Source organism: Rousettus aegyptiacus, unplaced genomic scaffold (genome assembly GCF_014176215.1).
Source record: "Rousettus aegyptiacus isolate mRouAeg1 unplaced genomic scaffold, mRouAeg1.p scaffold_m13_p_10, whole genome shotgun sequence".
NCBI classification, from domain to species: Eukaryota; Metazoa; Chordata; class Mammalia; order Chiroptera; family Pteropodidae; genus Rousettus; species Rousettus aegyptiacus.
This window is the reverse complement of record NW_023416285.1, coordinates 22,988,520-23,008,435: the sequence shown is the minus strand read 5'-3', so window position 1 is coordinate 23,008,435 and position 19,916 is coordinate 22,988,520. Positions and strand designations below refer to the sequence as shown.

The following is a 19,916-nucleotide window of genomic DNA, read 5'->3' as shown; positions in this document are numbered from 1 at the left end:
AAAATCTTATTTTGAATTGATTTCACATATCCTCTCTTAGAGATGGGAACCAGGCTTGGATTAAGATAGACAGGATGTAGATTAGGTACTTTGGGTCACTGGATGACTCTGGGGAAAGGAAAGAGCCAGAAAGACAAAGCTTATACATATTTTAATTTTATTTAAGGTTGATTAACTTCATAGTTACCCTCTTTTAAATGATAAGTTGATCCTTTCTACTAAGTGCCCTCACTTCATCCATAAAATCTACTCTTAAAGAGCATTTTACAAGATAGCATTTCATGAGTGCCTGCTATATGCCTAGCACTACGCAGTCACTGGGGACACAGGGATGGATGAATATAAAATAATCAACCAAGTTCATTCAGTGTGACAGGTGCTATGGTAAGTAGTTTGCTTTGCTTCTTGATATTCCAGACATATGGCAGCGATTCAGACAGCTTTAGAATGCTTTTCTAAAACTTTAATTTTTTTAGGCAACTCTTCAAAATATGATATCTATTTTAAAGCAAATACAAATATATAATATGTATGCATCTTAAAGTAAAATATATGACTTCAAAGAAATTTTTTCTGCGAATTAATTTTTCCAGGGCCCTACAGCCTCTGCAATTAGCAGGTATTTCAAAGTGTGTGTATGTGTGAGGGGCCTGCAAGAGGATGTGAAAAGGTCAGAACAGAGCGGGCAGTTCCATCTTTTTCAGGAGTGAGGTTGGAAGGCAGGTTTTTGAAAGGCTACATAGGGAAAGTGACTATGATGAAATCTGAAAGATAAAGAGGTTCGGAATATAGAGACTAAGACACATTTATTTCAATGTACATTTATGTATCCATTTCCTTTTTATATTTTCTAAAACACGAAGGAAAATAAGCATTTTCATTATTGTGATTTTAAGAAGATTTAATTATTATTTTACATTTTTATAATTAAAAAATAATATTGACTATACACGCTATGCTATACTCTAAAACCCTGTGACTGTTTTGTAGCTATTAATATGTACTTCTTCATCCCTTTACCTTTTTACCCAGCCCCCTAATCCCCCTCCCCTCTAGCGATCACCCGTTCGTTCTCTGTATCCGATTGTTTTCGTTTAGTTTGTTTCTTCTGTTCCTTAGATCCTGCATATAAGTGAAATCATGTTATTTATCTTTCTCTGTCTGACTTATTTCACTTAGCATAATACCCTCTAGGTCCATCCATGTCATTGAAAATGGTAAGATTTTGTTTTTTTTAATAGCTGAGTAAGATTCCATTTTGTGTGTGTGTGTGTGTGTGTGTGTGTGTGTGTGTGTGTGTGTACACACCATAACTTCTTCATCCAAGAGTCTGTTAATGGGCATTTAGGTTGCTCCCATGTCTTGGCTATTGTGAATAGTGCTGCCATGAATATAGAGATACAGAGATCTTCACAAACTAGTGTCTTGATTTTCTTTGGATAAATACCCAGAAGTGTAATTCCTGGGTCAAAATGTAGTTCTATTTTTAATTTTTCAAGAAAACTCCAAACTGTTTTTCAGAGTAGCTATACCAATTTTCAATCCCACAGAAATGTATGAGGGTTCCCTTTTCTCCACATCCTCACGAACATTTGTTGTTTTTTGATTTATTGGTGACAGCCAATCTGACAGGTGTGAGATGATATCTCATTGTAGTTTTAACTTGCATTTTTCTGATTATTAGTGGCCTTGAGTATACTTTCATATGTCTATTGACCTTCTGTAAGTTCTCCTTGGAGAAATATCGAGTCAGGTCTTCTCCCCTTTTTTTAATTGGGTCATTTTTTGTTGTTGAGTTGTATGAGTTCTTTATAAATTTTGGATATTAACCCCTTGTCAGAAGTATCATAGGCAAATATCTACTCCCATTTTGTAGACTGTCTTTTCATTTTGTTGATGGTTTCCTTTGCTGTGCAAAAACTTTTTAGTTTGAGGTAGTCAGGATTTACTTTTATGTTAATGGAAAAATCCATAAATTCTAGTCAGAGTGAAATGATAGTTATTTTGGGGGGTTCATAATTCAGAAAGACAACGGTGATGTACAAATACATAATCTTGTATCCTAGAAAAACTATAACCATTTTGCCACATGTAAGAGATTAAAAAATTACTCCTATTTTACTCTGCTGTGCAAAGACTTGATCTGATCTTGTTTAAAAGCCCTATCCACCAGGGGGTGAACCAAAATTTAGTCCAGTTTAGTAAATTTACTCTGAAACAATAATTTAAACTATCTCTAGATATTTTCAGAGTCCTGTTGGTTTCTCCTTGCTCCTCTCCAAGATGGCTGCAGGAATCAGGGGTAGGTGGACAGTGTGAGATGTGGGGAGACACGCTCTTCTGCATTCACACTGGTGCTTTGGTTGGTGTACTGGCTGGCCTGACCCCAATTGTGCACATTCTAAAATTACAATATAAATATGCCGAATGCTATATTTATATTGTATATTGTATATGCTATATTTCTTTTTCCATAGCTTGATCAGTGCCTAGTGCCACTTTGGTCATTGGGCCTGCTTTGGCTATTGCTGGCACTGCAAATATTTTATTCCAGCTAAATGCATGCTTATATCTTCAGTGAGAAATGCAAGTTTGGAAGCTGAATAGCATGGAATGATATTGGCGTGTCTGAGTGCTGCCATCCCAGTCAACTTTTACCTTTCTTTCATTCAGCCTCTTCTCTAAATAAATGTTGCCTGCCTATTTATTGTACATCTGCTCATGGAGGGGGGTCCTGTGGGAAGGATACCCAGATCATAAGCCCCACAAGGGTAGTCATCCAAGGGTCTAAACAAATTACATGTCTTACTAAATAGAGTCAGTACTAGCTATATTTTGTGTGCAAGAAAGAGGGTACAGAAGGTGGCTTAGAAAGTCAGTAGACACTTGTGTCTTGGACATGACAAGGTCACTCTTTTTTAAGTCACTTATGTTTGGGACAGCTGGCCACTGTGTCTTTATGGGACCAGAGGAGACCATGCTAAGCTATCACTGCATGGTGACTGCCCTTTCCATGTTGTCTCAGTGTTTTTTGAATGAAAGTTTTTACCTGTGTCCTTGTTAAATTTAATCTAGGGTAACTGCATGTCTAATTAAGGTTTGTGCTTAATCTAACCATTGTCATGAGAGACCCCAATGAAAAGGGGTCTAATTATTCCTCTTCCCTGGTCTGTTATATACCTCAGTCCAGCCCTTTCTCTGTGTCTGTCTTTCCCTTTCTTCTCCATCCTCCTTATGCTCAGTGCATATTTGTTGATTTGAGACTATAATTTTTGCCTGTTTGGCCCAGTGCCAAAATGACTGCTTAAAAATGCCTCTGATTCTGGTACTCTGCTATGTCGTGGTCTTAAACCTAGTGATAGAAATGATAACGGAACTAACATCAACATTGCCTGTTAAATGAAATTAACCCTAGAATTTTGGAACTAAATGGATCTCTGGAAGCCACCTGGTAAAGTTTCCTCATTTGATACTCTTGTTTAATAAATCAGGAAAGAATTTAGGAGAGCAAGTGACCCTGTAACGGTGATGTTATATATTCAGCTTTTTAGTTAAGTGCAGAATGCGTAGTAGAGCCCAGCTACACCACCACATAGCCTCTTATCTATTGCATCATATTATTGTGTTTTTTATACTATTTTTTTCTTTGCAGATTTCTTCTGTTCCATGAAGATCACTTGGTATGTTTTAGTAATATTAGTTTTTATATTTTTGCTCATCCTCACTATCCACAAAATACTCGAAGGCCATAGGCAAATGCAGAAGTGGCAGAGTAAGTATTGAGAAATAAATATATCATTTGGGGCAATCAATTTAGTTTCAAGGAACTCTTAATCTTATCTATAGATTCAGTTTCTTTCTTTTTTTTTTTTTTTAGTTCAATTTACCATTTTCTGAGCACCTAGTGTGTGTAAGTGGTGATTCCAGAAATATAAGCATAAGTAAGACACAGTGACAACATTCAAGGAGCTTCATGTGTCTTTCTCCTATCCAGACAAGTGGATAGGAGGGGAGAAAGAATGGGTGAATTGGAAGTAGTTGATGGACTGGCGGTTGAGCAGGGGCTATAGTGGAAGTGAGGGCAGAAGAGAGGGAGAAGAACGGGGAGTGGAGATGAAGAGTTTTAGAGTTGGAGATCTTGATAAGGTTGGCTGTTGGCGGTAAGTGTGAGTGTGAGCCAATCTTTAATAAGTGTGAGTGTGTCAGTAGATTTTTGGTTGGGCTGAGCTAAAGTGTGTAATTAGAAATCAGGATAATAGGGATGAATATAAAATATTTAATAACTAATATGACACCCACCCGTCAGGATGGGCACTGCCCGTTTACTACTGGTGTGGCCCTACCGGTAGACCCACGCATACATCAACCCTTCTGGTGTATACTTAGGAGTTCACTGGCTGAGTATCAGGTCTGATGGAAAGCAGTTTGTGTCTTAAAAAACAAGAGAAAATGTATAATTACGAGACTAGGCTTTGGAGATAGGAGGTTACGTTAGAAGCCTAGTACTGCTACTTACTAGTTACATGACTGTGAGCAAGTTGCTCGCTGTATCTGAGTGTTCCTTTTTACCTCTGTAAAATGAGGCTAATCACCATCATCACGCAGTGTTGAGATAAGGATTGAACTAAGGAGACAACATAAGAAATTTACCCCAGTGTCTAGTGCATAGTAATTTTCAATAAAGGAGATTAGTATTTGCTGCTTGTGCCATTTCCCAGGGCTCTTATGCTCTTTAGCAGGTAAGGCTGTCTTAGTTGTTTCAATAGGCAAAACAAATGGTTGCCTCTAGTTTGAGCCATTAACTCTTTCGATTAACTATTTACCGAAGAAATTCCTGAGAGAAGTTGCATATCAAGTATTATCATTGATACCTTAGTATTTAAGACCCCAAAAGCTTTTGGTTAATAATCATAATGTTGTATATTTATAGAATAACCATTGTCACAAGATTTTTACTAAATTCTCAAAGTATGTAAACAAGATATGTGCTATTATTTTTATTTTATAGATTAAAAATCCTGAGCTTCAGAGAAGTTAAGTGTTTTGTATTTTTTTCCAGTTATACAACTAATAAAAAGATGCAGGGTCTTTCTAGTTTTGAAAATTATATTATTTTAAATAAATGCATGTTATTTGAAAATAGTGCATAGTTTTCAGTTTCTTGATACATTTTTTCATATAATTACACATTAGGAAAGAGAGAGAGAAACCAGATGGAAAAATATCTAGAAAGAGATGAATAGTGGGGAGTGACACTAAGTTCTCATGAACGTCAACCCAAATGACAGGCCTAGAGGTTTCCAAAGTCTTGCCTTACAAATCTAAGCACATAAAGTAATGAAAAATGTCACATCATTTAGGACATTTATTATTATTAAATATTAAATATATATTACATATTCTGGATATCATATCTATGTGTATAATCTAAATATAATATTCTGTACATAAGAGCTGGGTTTTTCATCAGAGGAGATGGTTTAATGGAGAGACCACTGGTTTTAGAAAGAACCTACATTTGTTCATGGAAAATAACTTCATGTCTTGTTACTGCAGGCCCTGTTGTGAATGGCCCTTTTTCTTTGGTAATCCTTTGAACCAGTATGGGGAGTATATATTAAGAATGTGCTTGTTTTTCATCTTAATATTTAATTTCTTTTCTTGGAATAGGTCATAAATACAAACCTTCATCTGTTCTCTTAAGAGGAAGTGATTCTGAGAAACTTCAAACGTTGAATGTGCGGGTTATTTCAGGTGAGCTCGGTGACATGCAAACAACACTGCTCGGGAAATTCCAAAGCCTCATCATTGCGGTATAAACTCAAGATCATAATATCTGAGCTCATTTAAATTAGCCTTGGATCTGGAAGAAAGGAGCTATGGGCAAATCATATCAGAGGACAGTTACAATCAAAACTACCTCCTTAAATAATGGAAAGTTTGCTTAATTGCCAAGGAGAAATTCCTGTGAGTAGGCAGAGGAGGAAAAGCAATAAGGAATAAGCCTCAGATTTATTTTTAAATGAGACAAGTTACCATTATTCCTCAGAATTGCAAGAAGTAATTGCAGAGTGGGCATGGCTTTTGCTGGAGCCTTCACTTAGCAGAGGGTGTCATTGTGTAAAGAGAACTTCTAATAGCCCCAATTAAAAAGTCCCCTGTCCTCTCCCAAGAAATAGCAATGGAATAAGGGAATCTTAATTCGAGTGGCAAGGAGGCTGTTAGCACAGATGCTGTGGTTCCATCTCCTTCTTCTAATTGTGAAGCCTCCTTCTGAGTTCAGGCTGTCAAATCATATGAAAAAGAAAGAGATGGAGAATATGACATGGGCGAAGGCTTATTCTTCATCAGGGAGAAATAATATTCTCGAGTCTTTGGAAACTACAGAATTATGTGTGATATTACTACAACTGCTCGTGCACAGCCAGAGAGCAGGATGTTTTGTACTTTGTGAGAAGTTAGATACGGAAGCTTCATGTCTGGTGTGTAAACCATTTTCAAAAATCAAAGGAAACTGAACAAACCCTGAGCCTTTTACTGCAGCTGTCTGTAGCCACATGGAGATTTGAAAGGCGTTTCACTGTGGACGATGCTCTCCAGGCTTTTTTTTTAGCTATTTAAATTAGCAGGTACTTGGCCCTCCCTCTAGCTTGAGGAAAACTTGGCTTGGGTGCACTTGAAAGCTCCCATAAAAAAAAAATGAGAGTTTCTCCTCTCATTACTAGCAGTAAAGTTACTAATCTATGAGTAATAATAAGCATTAGCTAAATTGTCTTTGGACACCAGGCAAAAGTGGGGCAAGTTGATGGAAATTCTGGGCGATCAATCACAATTTTGTTTGATTAATGAAATAAAAATAACAGGGTTGTTTCAAGTGGCAAAATTAATCATTAGAAAGAGAAAATAGTGTTTCCCCTGGTCTCCCCTCTTATGCAGTACACATGCCTGACATTCATATCCAGGAATGCTTTAACCTGGCTCTGAGGGGCTTTTTGGTTGTCTTAGGCATCCCAATCCTTTCTCTTTTCAAGTCATAATTTTGAGCACTGAAGCCTTATCTTAGAAAAAGTCAATAGCTCCCCTGTCAACCTAGATAATCAGGAGAATCACAAATTTAAAGTTCTAGCTAACCACCGGACTAACCTCACACATTGTATTTATGAGCCTGTGATTTTCATCCCCCAGAGAAACCTGCCGGGCTGTCCTTTTCCCTTTCACAGCACTTACTAACCTCCCCCCAACCTTCACTCCCGGCTTTACTACCTCGTATATAATATTAATGTTTAGAGCAGGCCAAGGGGATGGGAGGTGGACTTTAAAAAAACAAACAAACAAACAAAAAAAAACAAAAAAAAACCCCAAAACACCAAGAGTCTTTTTGAGGCTTAGCCTCTTAAAGGGGGAAAGAAGCAGATTCTTTCTTGTTATTTATATTTCTTTAACTTAAAAGTGATTTTTTTTTTTTGTCCCTACCCCAATATAAGTCTCTCTTTCTGAGAGAGAAATGGAAAGGAAATAATATCTCCTCCGAGTGCCGTTTTTAAGGCCTCTCTTTGTAATAATGGATTATAGGCAGCAGTTGAGAATGCAGGAAAAAATGTGCCAGCATGGTTCTCTGGAGAAGTAGTAACACGATTGAAAAAAATGTCTTTCAAAGAAAGCAGTGACTGTAGCCACATTCAGCAGAGCAGCTTGCTGCTGGCTCTGACTGTACATGCCAGAACATCTCTCTAGCCATTCATGTATTACAAAGTAAGTATTGTCATCCACGTACACACAGAGACATAGATAGACTCACACCCTCAAAAAAACAAGAGAGAAATAAAGGGAGATGATCAAGACCCTGGTACTGCACAGGGCCTGGCATGTACTGAGGGCACAGCAAACACTGAAGGAATAAATGAATCTCATCGCTGTAGAAGATGTCAGACGGAATCAAATCTCAAACTTTTATAAGTTTAATATTTTCTTCCTTGCTCTGAGAAGCGCAGTGGCTTGTGTTGCCTATCTTGGCATTCATCTACTTTACATTTTATTCATTCAAATGTTGTCTTCACACGGGCGATGATTCTGTCTTACTCACCTTTGGAATCTTGTCCCAAGCATAATATCTGGCATGTAGTTCATGCACGATAAAAGCATATTAAGTCACACGAACCCTAAGGGGAAATGAGTATAGAGTGAAAAGAGCAGATGAGCAAGAAATGAAGCTTGGGGATTGGGAAAGGTGGAGCAAACAAAGAGACAAAGGTGATCAGAGGGAATATAATTCTATTTCCTAAAAGAACATATGACACATTTCATAGAATTGCTAAGGATATTGAAGAATAATGAAAAATGCTGACCATGTTTTAGAAGAGATTTTGAGAATTATGCAGAAGTAACTTTGAAATGCACCTTTAGAAACAGTGCTTAATGAATTCGCCATGCTGGGAGACCAAGGCCAGGGACAGAAGCAGTAAACAAGGACTCGAGTCACTGGATGCAAACAATAGAAACCAATGTGGCTGACTTGGCAGAAAGAAAAGTTATTGGAAAACCAAAAGGGAACCCGTGGAAGCAGCAGGAAGGTTAGGGAATCTGAGCTTGGAAAATAAATAGTTAAGGGAGGCCAGGTAACCAAAAATACAGCCAAAGTCCCGCCACAGGGTTGGTTTGGTAGGAATGCCTTTGCTGATGTCACCACCACTGGATGCTCCCCGTGGGCTGCCAGAGCTACCCTTAGAGCACTTTGCTGTTTTGCATCAATGCCCAGGATTGCGAGTCCCAAGGGGGAGTATCTGACTAACTGAGTGCTGGCCACAGATTTGTACTCTGGGTGCCAGGAAGCAGCAGAGTGGAATATCTGCCCTTCTGGCTTCCTGAATACTTGAAAACACTCCTGAGATATCCATATGATGGAGAGTCAATAAACAAAACTTCTATAATACCAGGTTTCTGGGGTTAGGGCTCCCACATGTTCTCACTGCATGGGTCCATTAAAGGTGTCATTTCATATCTCACCTCTATGTCCATTAAAAACGCTGAAATTTTTTAAACTTGAAATTCTTCACCTTCACATATTCAGCCAAAATCTACTGATCAGTAACTCCACAGCAGTCATGTCAAGCATGGATGATACAGTGTCATGTACTACAGCACGGTCCCTATCTTCACAGAGCTGACATCACAGTTAAGGAGCTTCTACCCCTGGTTGCCTTGGGAGAAGGGAAACTAATTAAACTATAAAAACTCATTAAGTAACTTCCATGTGCATAGTACTTTCACACACATCATTTTATTTGATAGGAACCTCACTATTTTCCTGATGAGAAAACTAAAGCTCCGAGAGTTTAAATAACAGACCCACAGCCAGGTCCTAGCGGGGTCAGGACTCAAACTCATTCTGTCCAGCAAATGCACTTTCTAGCACATCGGTGGCAATGGTGAACTGGGGAGCTTACTTCTGCTGGTTCAAGCCACAGATCAAAACTCTTTATGCTCTTTTAACATCTAATACTAGAAAGAGAAATGAGACATTTCCTCTATAAGGCTGTAGAAGCTTCTATGAAACAATGTGAGTCATCTGCAAAGTAACATTTCAGCGGATGCTGTTAATGTGGGTGAGTTTGTAGCGACTATGAAGCAAAGAAAATGGAATTTTATTGTGAAAGAGAATTACTGCATGTCAAAAGTGGATGACCCAGTAATTTGTATTACCCCAAAATAAAACTAGTGGCAGTGTAAAATTATAATTTGCAACATGTTTATGGCCAGTATAATGAAGACTAAGCAGGTTTCCATTTCCTGCAAAAGAGAAGATAAATTACTGGTGCCAGATGGATAGCAACCAAGCAAGATAACATGAAAATTTAATTTTTACTTTCTGCCTATAATATTTATGACTCTTAAAATACAGATTTGAGTTCATAAAATAGCCATCTGCTTGGTTACAGAATAGGTCAAAATGCAGAGGGTGACTCTATATGAAGGCGGAAATTCATAAGTGTGAAGAATCTATAGGCAGAATAGGGTGACTTATTCTATTCGTTCATTGAATGCCTTTATGTGATGGCCATTTACTCCATGTCTGAAATAATTGATGACACAACATATGCAGATAAACATTTTCTCCATAGCTGCACAGACTCTCCCTGCCCGAACCATCTTGCCTCCTGTGCCACCTCTTGAAAACCTCCTCTCCTCCCACGTTGCCTTTGTCTGCTAAATTCCAACCCTGCCTTCTGATGTTGGTCTAACTAACACCTCCACAGGGAACTCTACTGGACCTCCCAGATGAGGTCGATTCCCCTCAGTGCATGCCCTCAGAGCCCCACAAATCTCTCTTTGGGGCAATTATTACTGTTGCTATTTAATATTTCTATTATTATTTGATTGATATGTCTCCCAGGCAGCTCATTGAGATAGGCATACTCTCCGGTAATACTCATCAGTATATTCCCAGATCATAGCATCAAGCATATAAGAGCATTTAATAAGTGCCCAATAACTATTTATCAACTAAACATGACTCTACATTGACTATGTTGAAAGAATGACTGCCTCAGTCTACAAAGATCTTTTAAATATGTTCCTCTCCCAAATCATAACTCTTGATAATGCAAAATAACAAAAAGAAAATTCCTTTTCTTTAAAAGTAAATCTAAAAAAATCCTTAATACTCATTCCTTGGTGTATTAAAAATATTTGCAGTGTGAATCAACTGGAAACTGAGTCAATGGCTCAGAATATTGACGACTCTCTTTTGAAGGAGAGTTTTTTTCTCTTTAGCTGTTATTTCTAGATAATTTTGCAATCATTTACTTTTCCGTCCTCATTTGATTTTCACATTGGTCAGATTGCAAGCAGATGAGTAGTTTGGGGATCACTGTGAATAATAACAGATGGAGCTTTGAATATAGTAGGGAGTTGGCACCTCGAATAATGGAAATCTATTTTAAGCTACCACAATTGGCTCTATTAGCCCTAAAAGGCTTCTAGCTATCTTGGGCTTGTACAAAAGTGCCGATATTTTTATGTGATGAAGGTGTTAGAATGATGTGTAGCAATATTGAAGTTCTGTATTGCTATGACAATAAGAAGAAATCATTACAAGTGGAAGGTCTTTGGAAGCCAGATTAGAGAATTAAATAAGAACCACCAAATCTTCTGAAATTTTCTACATCTGTCTTACACTGTAATCTGTGAAGATGAACTTGAATTCCTTCCTTTTTGGAGAAAGTCTTATGAAGAAACCAAATACTTTGTAGGTAAGTTTAGACACATCTTGTCATTGTCTCCATAAAGAGTCATAGCTGAATCTTCCAAAGCAGGGATCCCCAACCCCTGGGGCCACAAACCAGTACCAGTCTATGGCTTATTGGGAAGTAGGCTGCACATCAGGAAGTGAGCGGTGGGCAAGTGAACAAAGCCTCATCTGTAGATGTAGCTGCTCCTCAGCGCTAGCATCATCGCCTCGGCTCTACTTCAGATCACCAGGCATTAGATAATCATAGAAGCACTAGTTCCCTGGTGCCAAATTGGTTGGGGGCCACTTTCTTTCCCTCCCCCTCCTCCCAAAAGTATGAAGGAGAGGAAGGATGCATTGAGGTCATCACCTCCAAGGTTAGCTATCCATAGCCCTCCCCTGCTGAGCACGTATGCGGGTCCAACTAAATTCTGAGCATACTCCTTGAGTGGGCTTAAAATATGCTGGTAAAAACATTCTGTTATGTACTGAATAGTGCTTTCTATTTTTCAAAATATATTAAAATATACCTTTATTACCTCATTTTACCCTTACCTTGATTTTCTTCCTTTTAGCCTCAAGGCACCCTCTAGCTTTGCTGAAGTCACAAGAAAATGATCTCAATAGTTCAGGTGTCATTACCCACTGCCGAACTTTTATACGGCACTTGTGGGGTGAGGACAGGAAGCTGCCATCTGAGGCTGCCTGGCTGCTGCTGCCCAAAAGGCCACACAGGTGCCTCATGTAGGTGAATTTACCTGGCCTAATGTTTTCTTTCAGGCCTGTGGGTTCAGCTTCCTGCAATGGCAGTGCACCAAGAAGGATCTATTGCGTAATCCAGCTCCCACCAACAGGTTTATATAACCAGAAGACTGATGGATTAATTCACAAAGAGTAATGCAGTTGAGAGAAATACAGACCAAAAAACTCTGACAGCAAACACATGTGGTTCTCTCTCCTTATATAGAACCACAGTAGGATGTCAGATCACAGCCAAGTCTTGTTTGGTAGGTCTTAAAGTGGATTCTTCTGCCAACTTGAGAGGTTTTTCTTCAATAACTTGAGAGGCTTTCCTCCCCATTAAACAGGCTTTGGCCTGGGGATTATTTATGAAGGTGACTTTTCATGTTTCCACTCTCATTATGGGATGATTTTATTGATTAACGCTCAGAGGTCACTTATTTTTCTTTCCCCAAATTCCTAGGTGGCACCCCAGTTAACTTGTAGTGCTTCTTCCCACACCTTTTTGTTAAGAAAACCAAGGCACAAAAAAATTAAATGACATTTCATTCTTTCAGTCATTTGACATGTATTTACCGAGTACCCATTAGGTGTCATGCTCCAAGGTGGGTTCTAGAAATTATAACTGTGCATAAAATACAATCTTTGTACACAAAAAGGAGGATAAATAATCAGTTACAGCAAAATTGGCTACATTCACTATTGGGGAAGTAGAGGTCACAGAGGGTCCTATATAGTATGGACACTTAACACTGGTTACTACTTCTCATTTTGTTTCATTTTTAGCTGTTTGGGCTTTCCAATGTAATAACCAAGTAAAATTTAGTTGAACAAATAGTTTTGGAGATAAGAGGATAAAAAATTAATGCAGTAAATTCCCTCAGCAGCCAAGAGAACCTGGTAGGATGAGGGGGCTTTAGATGTGTATCTTGTCTTTGACATGAAAACCACCAGGAACAAAGTGAAGACAACACCTTGCAAGTTTCTGTTACTCTGTAGGAATCAAAAATTACTTTGGAAGAATAAACTGAAGTTAGATGCCAGATGTTATAGGTATAAAGCACTTTTGAAAAGGGTTAGAAATCTTTAAAAAAAAAAATTATCAGAGGGCAACCTGGACATTGTCACGGGCAGTGTGGTAGGGGCTTTATTTGCGAACACAAGGCATGAACTTTTATTTTTAATCAAAGTTTCTGCTGCTGTTCACTAGATTCAGCCAGGTCAAAACTCCAGCTGGGGTTCTTTTTAATTTTTTAGGCTCTTCTGAAGTTCCTAAAAAATGTCAAAGAAATGTCTGGTTCAGAGATTTGACAAATTCATGAAAAGGCTTCTTGAAGATTTAAAACATTTCTCACTGTTCTAGTGTTTTAACTAGTGTTGGCGAATTAATATAATTTGAAAGAAACTCTATTTCCCAGTGTAGAACAAAAAAATTCTACCTGTTTTAACTATTCTGAAGAAGGTATTAAAATGTCATATATTTTACTTTTTTGCCTTTTTATCAATTTTCCAGAGGTTTTACTATTAGCATATAAGTTACATGACTTTGGATACTAGGAAAAACAGAAGATAATACCCCACTAGAGAGTTACTTTGGAGTAGCCATCATTTTGACAGATAATAGCTTTCTACAGTAAATTATGGTTATACCATACTATAAAACATCAGCAAACTGAATAAATAAGCAAATGGTGAGCAGTTTGGCTTTTCAACCAAAATAGCTCTTAGTTAATTTTCTTTAATAATTATTTAGTTTAATGAATAAACTCTTTAGATATTTTAACCTAATTGTCTAAGCAATCATTTGCATGGTAAGTTCATTCTGAATCTTTAATGCGTATCGGAATCAACTTGGATGTCTGTAAACAGAATATCAAAGTTACAAATGTATAAGCCTTTGAGCCAACAATTCTATTTCTAGGAATTTGTCCTATAGATTTACTCACCTGGGAGAGACATGACATATAGGGAATGATTATTGCTAGTGTGTTTGCAATGTCCAAAGATTAGACACAATCTAAATAGGAGACTGTTTAAAGAAATGATGATACATCTATACTATGGAATACTAGGAAGTTATAAAAAAGGAATGAGGAAGTGCTTATGTGGAAAGATCTCTATGATATATCTTTAAGTATATATAGGTATAGTATGCTACTATAGTATGTAAAGAATGACAAAAATAACGTATATATATGTATAAAGGTATAAAACTATCTATCTATCTATCATCTATCTATCCATCCATCCATCCATCCATCATCTATCGATAAACAAAAAACTAGTAACCTTAGTTGCCTGTGGCAAAGGAAGGGGAGAAGGAACAGAAATATATGAGGCGGTGGGAAGTGATTGTCTGGGACATGGTAAGAAAGAGGGAGACATTCTGCTGAATATCCATTCATAGTGTAAAAATTTTTAATAATGTGAATGTGTTCTGTATTCAGAAAATTAAATCTGAAAAATAAGTATCCTCATTACATTTTGTTTCTAATTAAAAGAATAAAATTCCAAGAGAAAATTCAACTGTATTTCTTTTGGTAACCCATACCAGTGTTTAATTATCTTCATGGACAAGAAGCATTGTATTCCTGATTACACTTAAATCTTCATTTTGATTTATCTCCTTAAGGAGCAACTACCCAAATTTATCTTTAAATTATAGGTCGCCTCATTTCCATCCCTGTTCAGGGCTTTGTATAGAAAGTAAAGATATTTGTAAAGTAAAACCCACAAGTTTCAATACAAAAACTATAAAAGCAAAACTCCAGACTCTGTGGAATAAAAGAGATACCATTATGCCATGGACAAGAAGTTTCATCTCTGCCCTTGAAGTCAGCTAAAGATAATATAGGAAGAATTTGATAAAGTCACATAGTCATAGTAAAGAAAGACAGATTAGGATTCATCTAATTTATAACTTTGCATCTCAGTAAAATCGTCTCTGAAATTAATACTCTTAGGGACATATTTCAACAAGATGTGATAGAAGGAAAGATTTGTAGTCGGTTTCCAAACTAAAATTTCTGTCTTGTTACATGACGTTGTATTTAAAAATTTTTTTTCCTCTACTTTGTTCCTTCTTAATTATGCTTCAGGCCTTGTGTCTAGGAAGTGGTAGGAAGGAAGAATGCAAGGAAAGAAATAGAGTTGGAAGAAATGGATTAAAGTTACAGAGTTGTAGGTAGGAAATTTAGTGAGTGGCGGAAATGCCCAAATCTTTTCTCTAGATGGAAGGCATATTTCTCTCACTACATTAGAAAATGTTGTATCTGTTTTTTCATACTGCTATTGACGATAGACTAAAACAGTTCTCCTTCTTAAATAGCAGAGACCACGCAGAGGCTGCCCTTGACTCAGGTCAAGGAAGTGCTTTCTCCAATACCAGAAATAGAAGTTTCTTCCACTGTGCATCAGCACGATCAGTATACACGGTGAGTAATAATTCGGCTTTATGGATGATTTGACTTTGTTGCAAACATGACAAGATCCAAGAAGATAAAATAGATCTCAAACTACATTTTTATGTTGCTGTAGGAGATAGAAAGTGATGAGCTTGCAAAATCAGCTCATGAATTAGATGACATGAAATAAAATTACTTTTTCCTCCAAGGTGTAGGAAAGACTAGTCAACTCAACTTTTAGTCTATTAAAAACATGTGCCCCTGAAATGTCACCTCATTCCTTGATACTGTTTCCTGAAGTTGTCATAATTCTAGCAGACGTTTTACTCGAAGAATGAGAGAAGAGAGAATGTAAATTTATAAAGCAGAACTACCCATTACCCTCAATGACTGGAATTAAAATCTTCTCTAAATTTAACATCTGATAATCTAGATTAATACATATTAATTGCCTTGTATCTGAATCAGAAGTGTCTTTGAAAACTTTTTTACTCATTCAACAAATATTTAATAAGTAGCTATTATGTTAAAGGGACTATTGATAGCCATTATAGAGGGTATAAAAATTGTAACAGGGAAGAGAAGGGACACTAATATTTATTAGTATCCTTTCGTGCTTGGTGGTAATAGATCATTTACTCTTCACAATACTTGAGCAGTTATCACTCACTACCAAGCAGGGTGAGAAAAAGTGGAGAGCAGATCAGGAGAGGCAACTGAAGGGATCCAGAGTAGGTAGCTTAATATGTCAAACTTGAAACTAAGGATATGTTTATGTTCGGCACTAGAGAGAAACTGATCTTAGTACTTGGCTCTTAATGCAATCAGGGTCTGCTGTTGGCTCAGAAATTCCTAACTATAATGTAACCACACAATTGTTTTAATGAAATAGTACTAGATTTCTGTCTAATACTTCTTATTCTGGCCTCATTCTGGGATGCCCAACGTTGTATATAAAGAGCTCCCTTTTGTTCATTCGCCAAATGCTTTTTGAACACCTACTGTGTGCCAAAAATTCTGCTACTTATTGGCAAAAATAACACACAGTCAGAGGAGGAATTAGATTAGGGAACCCTTAATTCCAATAGAGTGTCAAGTAACATGATAGATATATTCGCAGGAGACTTGGGGAGCATAATGGAAAGACCTCCTCATTTAGATATGTTGCCTAGCATTTAACAGATGTTCAATACATATTTTCTGAGTGAATGATTAAGTCTCAACTTCTATGAGAATCATGGAATTCTATAACCAAAAGAAACTTGCATGAACACTTACACTTTCATTTTACATAAGAGGAGAATAACCCAAACATACTGTAGTAGCAGAGGCTGGAGAAGATTCTAGGTTACCTGGGTCCCAAGCTGAGAAGTTTATTACCACTAATAACACTGTCTTCTTGGATATAATGGAGCCTCCATGGCTTAACACAGGGCTGGAAAGAGCACTTAATCAATATCTTTAGGAAGTTTTTGGTGTTCTTACAAGATACTGTTTTGATAAATGGTTTTTAAATTATTTTCCATGAATTCTTTTCCAGTAACACTTAACAAAACTATTGTGTGAATAATATTTGTTTTTGTTTTTTTTTTAATCTTCAGAATATCCTTCTAAACAATTCTTCTGGATGATTTGGACCAAACTCTTTTTGAAGAATACTCATAATTTTACTTGGGGAATGAGTTAACTGGTAAATATATGAGACCAGTTGAGAATACATGGTAGGAAATAGCAGGAATGCTGACTGGTTGATGAAAACTAACTCTAGAGCATTCATTGGACCCATGAGATCAAACAAATGAGAGCTTTTTTCAGGAAACCATTATGAGTCACAGAAACAAGCTGATGAAACCTTTGGAAATAGCAAAAGAATGTCTCCTTGTTTATCCGTCACTATACGGCTTACAATGGCCTTGAGATTTTGGTTTTGAAAATCAAAAACAGGGTCAAGGATGAAAATTCTTTTCTCATTGGCTCACATTGCAGATTCTGATTTGGTGAGTTTTTCTATGCAGATGGATTATCTCTCTTCGGCAAGTTACTTCAGAGGGGTTGAGTTGTTTGTTTATATATTTGTATGGATATATAAATCTTGCCTCCTTTTGGCACTGAGGATGTTTAAAAAACTTCAAAGATACTAAAATAAAATGAATTTAAGTGAAATGTTAAATAAAACTTGAATATTTATATTTAATAGCAAAACGTTTCCTCTGATTCTTTTGGCTTTTATATTTTTATAGCTATGTTGATATCAACAATAATTATAGTTATCGATTACAATAAAAGCAGATATATGTTAGAGGGCAGCTCTTCATATAGAAAAGTATAAAAATACCTTCTTATAGTTAAGGTGAGATTTAATTTCCTGGCATTATTATTTGGTTTAAATTGCTTAGCTGAGTAGATTTCCAGAGTTTAAGTGTAGGGTTAGATTTACTATTTAGCAACTTAACAGAAAAAAAGTTTTAATGCACAGAAATTTTTCTGGTACTTTTCTCTCTCTCTCTCTCTCTCTCTCTCTCTCTCTCTCTTTTTGCTAGACCACAAACTGAGATTCTAATTGTAAAATTTAGGTTTAAAAATCTGGCAAATGGAATTCTACTAGTCCCACTTTTTCTCGTCTGTGTCCCTGATGAATAGGTGAGTAAGGCTCAGCTCTGGAACATTCGGCAGGAGTTTCGGGGTCTCACACGCCATGAGGCATGGATATTATATAATTTCTGAGAAGCCAAATTATTGTTTCCATGCACATCCCTATTATGTTTCAGACAAATGACTTGGAAATCAATGGGAACTTGGCTTACAAAAGGCATAAATTAAGCTTCAAAGTTCTGTAAAATTGTGTCAGATTTCTGGAAGCTATTTTCACTTATTTAAAATAAAAGACTTTAACAGATACTGTGAAGCATTCAAAGATGTAGATGGCCTGCTGTCTGCCTACAAAGGTTTACAATCTGGTAGAGGAGACGGGACATGCATACCACTAGTTATAATACTAGACACAATAGGATAAGATAAGTGTGTCATTTGCAGGCTCCATGCTTCCTGCTGAGAACTCGCAGGCCAATAAAAATCATTTCCATTCAGGGGTAATCAGAGTAGGCGTCTCAAGAAAGTGGCTTTTGAGCAGCATTGAAGCTGGCTTTTCCCCATCTTTTAGAATAGGTCTCCTAAACATACACTTTCTCAGCTCTATTGCCCCTTTCATGTCTGATACTTACAATTATTTCTGTGGTTACGAATTAATGTCTGTCTCCCTCTCTAGACTGGTTCTGCTCACCACAGTATGCTTGGCAGCTGATATGATGCTTGGCTCACAGTTGGTTCTTAATAAATATCTGTTGGATGAAGAACTATTTATTGAGGCATATGCTGTGTATACTTTCATTTCTTCCTCAAAATGACTCCTCAAAACAGGAGTCATTATTCCTGAGGAAGCTAAGTCCAGAGAAGCTCACCAGTTAGCCTTTGGTCTCAGGACTAGTATGTGGATTCAGTCCTAGGTCTGTGGGGCTGTGAAGCCTTGCCACTTGCTGTATAAGCACAAAGGGAGCAGGCCGCTTGGAGGGGATGCCTGAGAAAAGGGGCTCCAGCTGAGAGCACCAGCAATGTGCTCTTCTGGGAGTGCAGGGGGGCTGGGTTAACCATGCCCTTGAAGAAGAAATCTGACTGCAACTGCTGCTCGGTCGCTAGTCCTGAATGTCTCCCTTAGCCTGGCAGTCCTGCTCTCCTCCCCACCCAACTGGCGCCCATAAAAATGAATCTGCGGTCCTTGATGCCCAGTGTGATTCATGGCTTCCAATCTGTACCACTGACCTTGGCTTTTAGCACACTCAGCTTTTCAATTGGTTCCAGTTCTGTCCTTGACCAACCCTGCACCCCCTGCCTATCACGTGTAGCTCAGTCTTACATCTGTGGCTCTCACCGCAGGCTTCTTTCTCCAGCTGTGACCCATACTCACCTCCTTGACCTCTGTCCTGGTGAGTAGCAGGATCCTAGCCCTACACACGAATGAATTCAAGCATAGATTGGAGAGGGCAGAGAAGAAACATGGCACCATGCCAGAAGGCTGCCAGAATTGTTCAGTCATTGAGTGGACAGAGTGGAATTAGAAGGACAGATAGAGGAGAAGATCTGAAGGGAGAATTGGTGGCACTGGCAAATGATTTGATAAAAGGATGAGAGTGAGGATGGAGCAGGAAAAGGGGAAGAAAAGAGACACAGATGGCAACCCTCCAGACTTCTGTGGGGGGGAAACGATATCGCCCAATCTTAGAGCAGCTAGTTTTGGTTTCTAGAAGAATTTTCATTTTCTACAAGATGCCCTTCAAACTCAACTTTCTTCCTAGCCTAAGTGCTAGTCTCTCCCTTCCTATACTTAATCATCCTGGATGAAGCTCACATTCTTCAGACCACTTTGCTCTTCTTTGCCTCTTTTCTGTCTGTTACGTTGGCCCTTTCCTTCCACTTGCAGAAATCCTCTCCATCCTGCGAAGGCAGAGAGGCTACCTTGTCCATGGAGCTTCCCTGTTCACACCAGTTGG

At 37.8% G+C, this 19,916-nt stretch overlaps 1 protein-coding gene across 12 annotated transcripts in view; it reads left to right on the top strand.

Moving 5' to 3' along the window:
* TMEM156 (transmembrane protein 156) overlaps positions 1-17,593 on the top strand; it is a 29,832-nt gene extending 12,239 nt beyond the window's left edge. The window contains exons 1-6 of one of the 12 annotated variants that reach the window (XM_036227615.1): positions 1,634-2,302; positions 3,653-3,772; positions 5,671-5,754; positions 11,803-11,971; positions 15,297-15,402; positions 16,974-17,593. In XM_036227615.1, the coding sequence (XP_036083508.1) occupies positions 2,284-2,302; positions 3,653-3,772; positions 5,671-5,754; positions 11,803-11,971; positions 15,297-15,402; positions 16,974-17,003 (528 nt within the window). In that variant the 5' untranslated portion in view covers positions 1,634-2,283 and the 3' untranslated portion in view covers positions 17,004-17,593. Of the gene's footprint in view, positions 1-1,633; positions 2,303-3,652; positions 3,773-5,670; positions 7,344-11,802; positions 12,235-15,296; positions 15,403-16,973 lie in introns of those variants that run through there. The other 11 variants (XM_016140681.2, XM_016140680.2, XM_016140682.2 and 8 more) reach the window with 11 other exon arrangements.
* Positions 17,594-19,916: the final 2,323 nt, after the last annotated feature.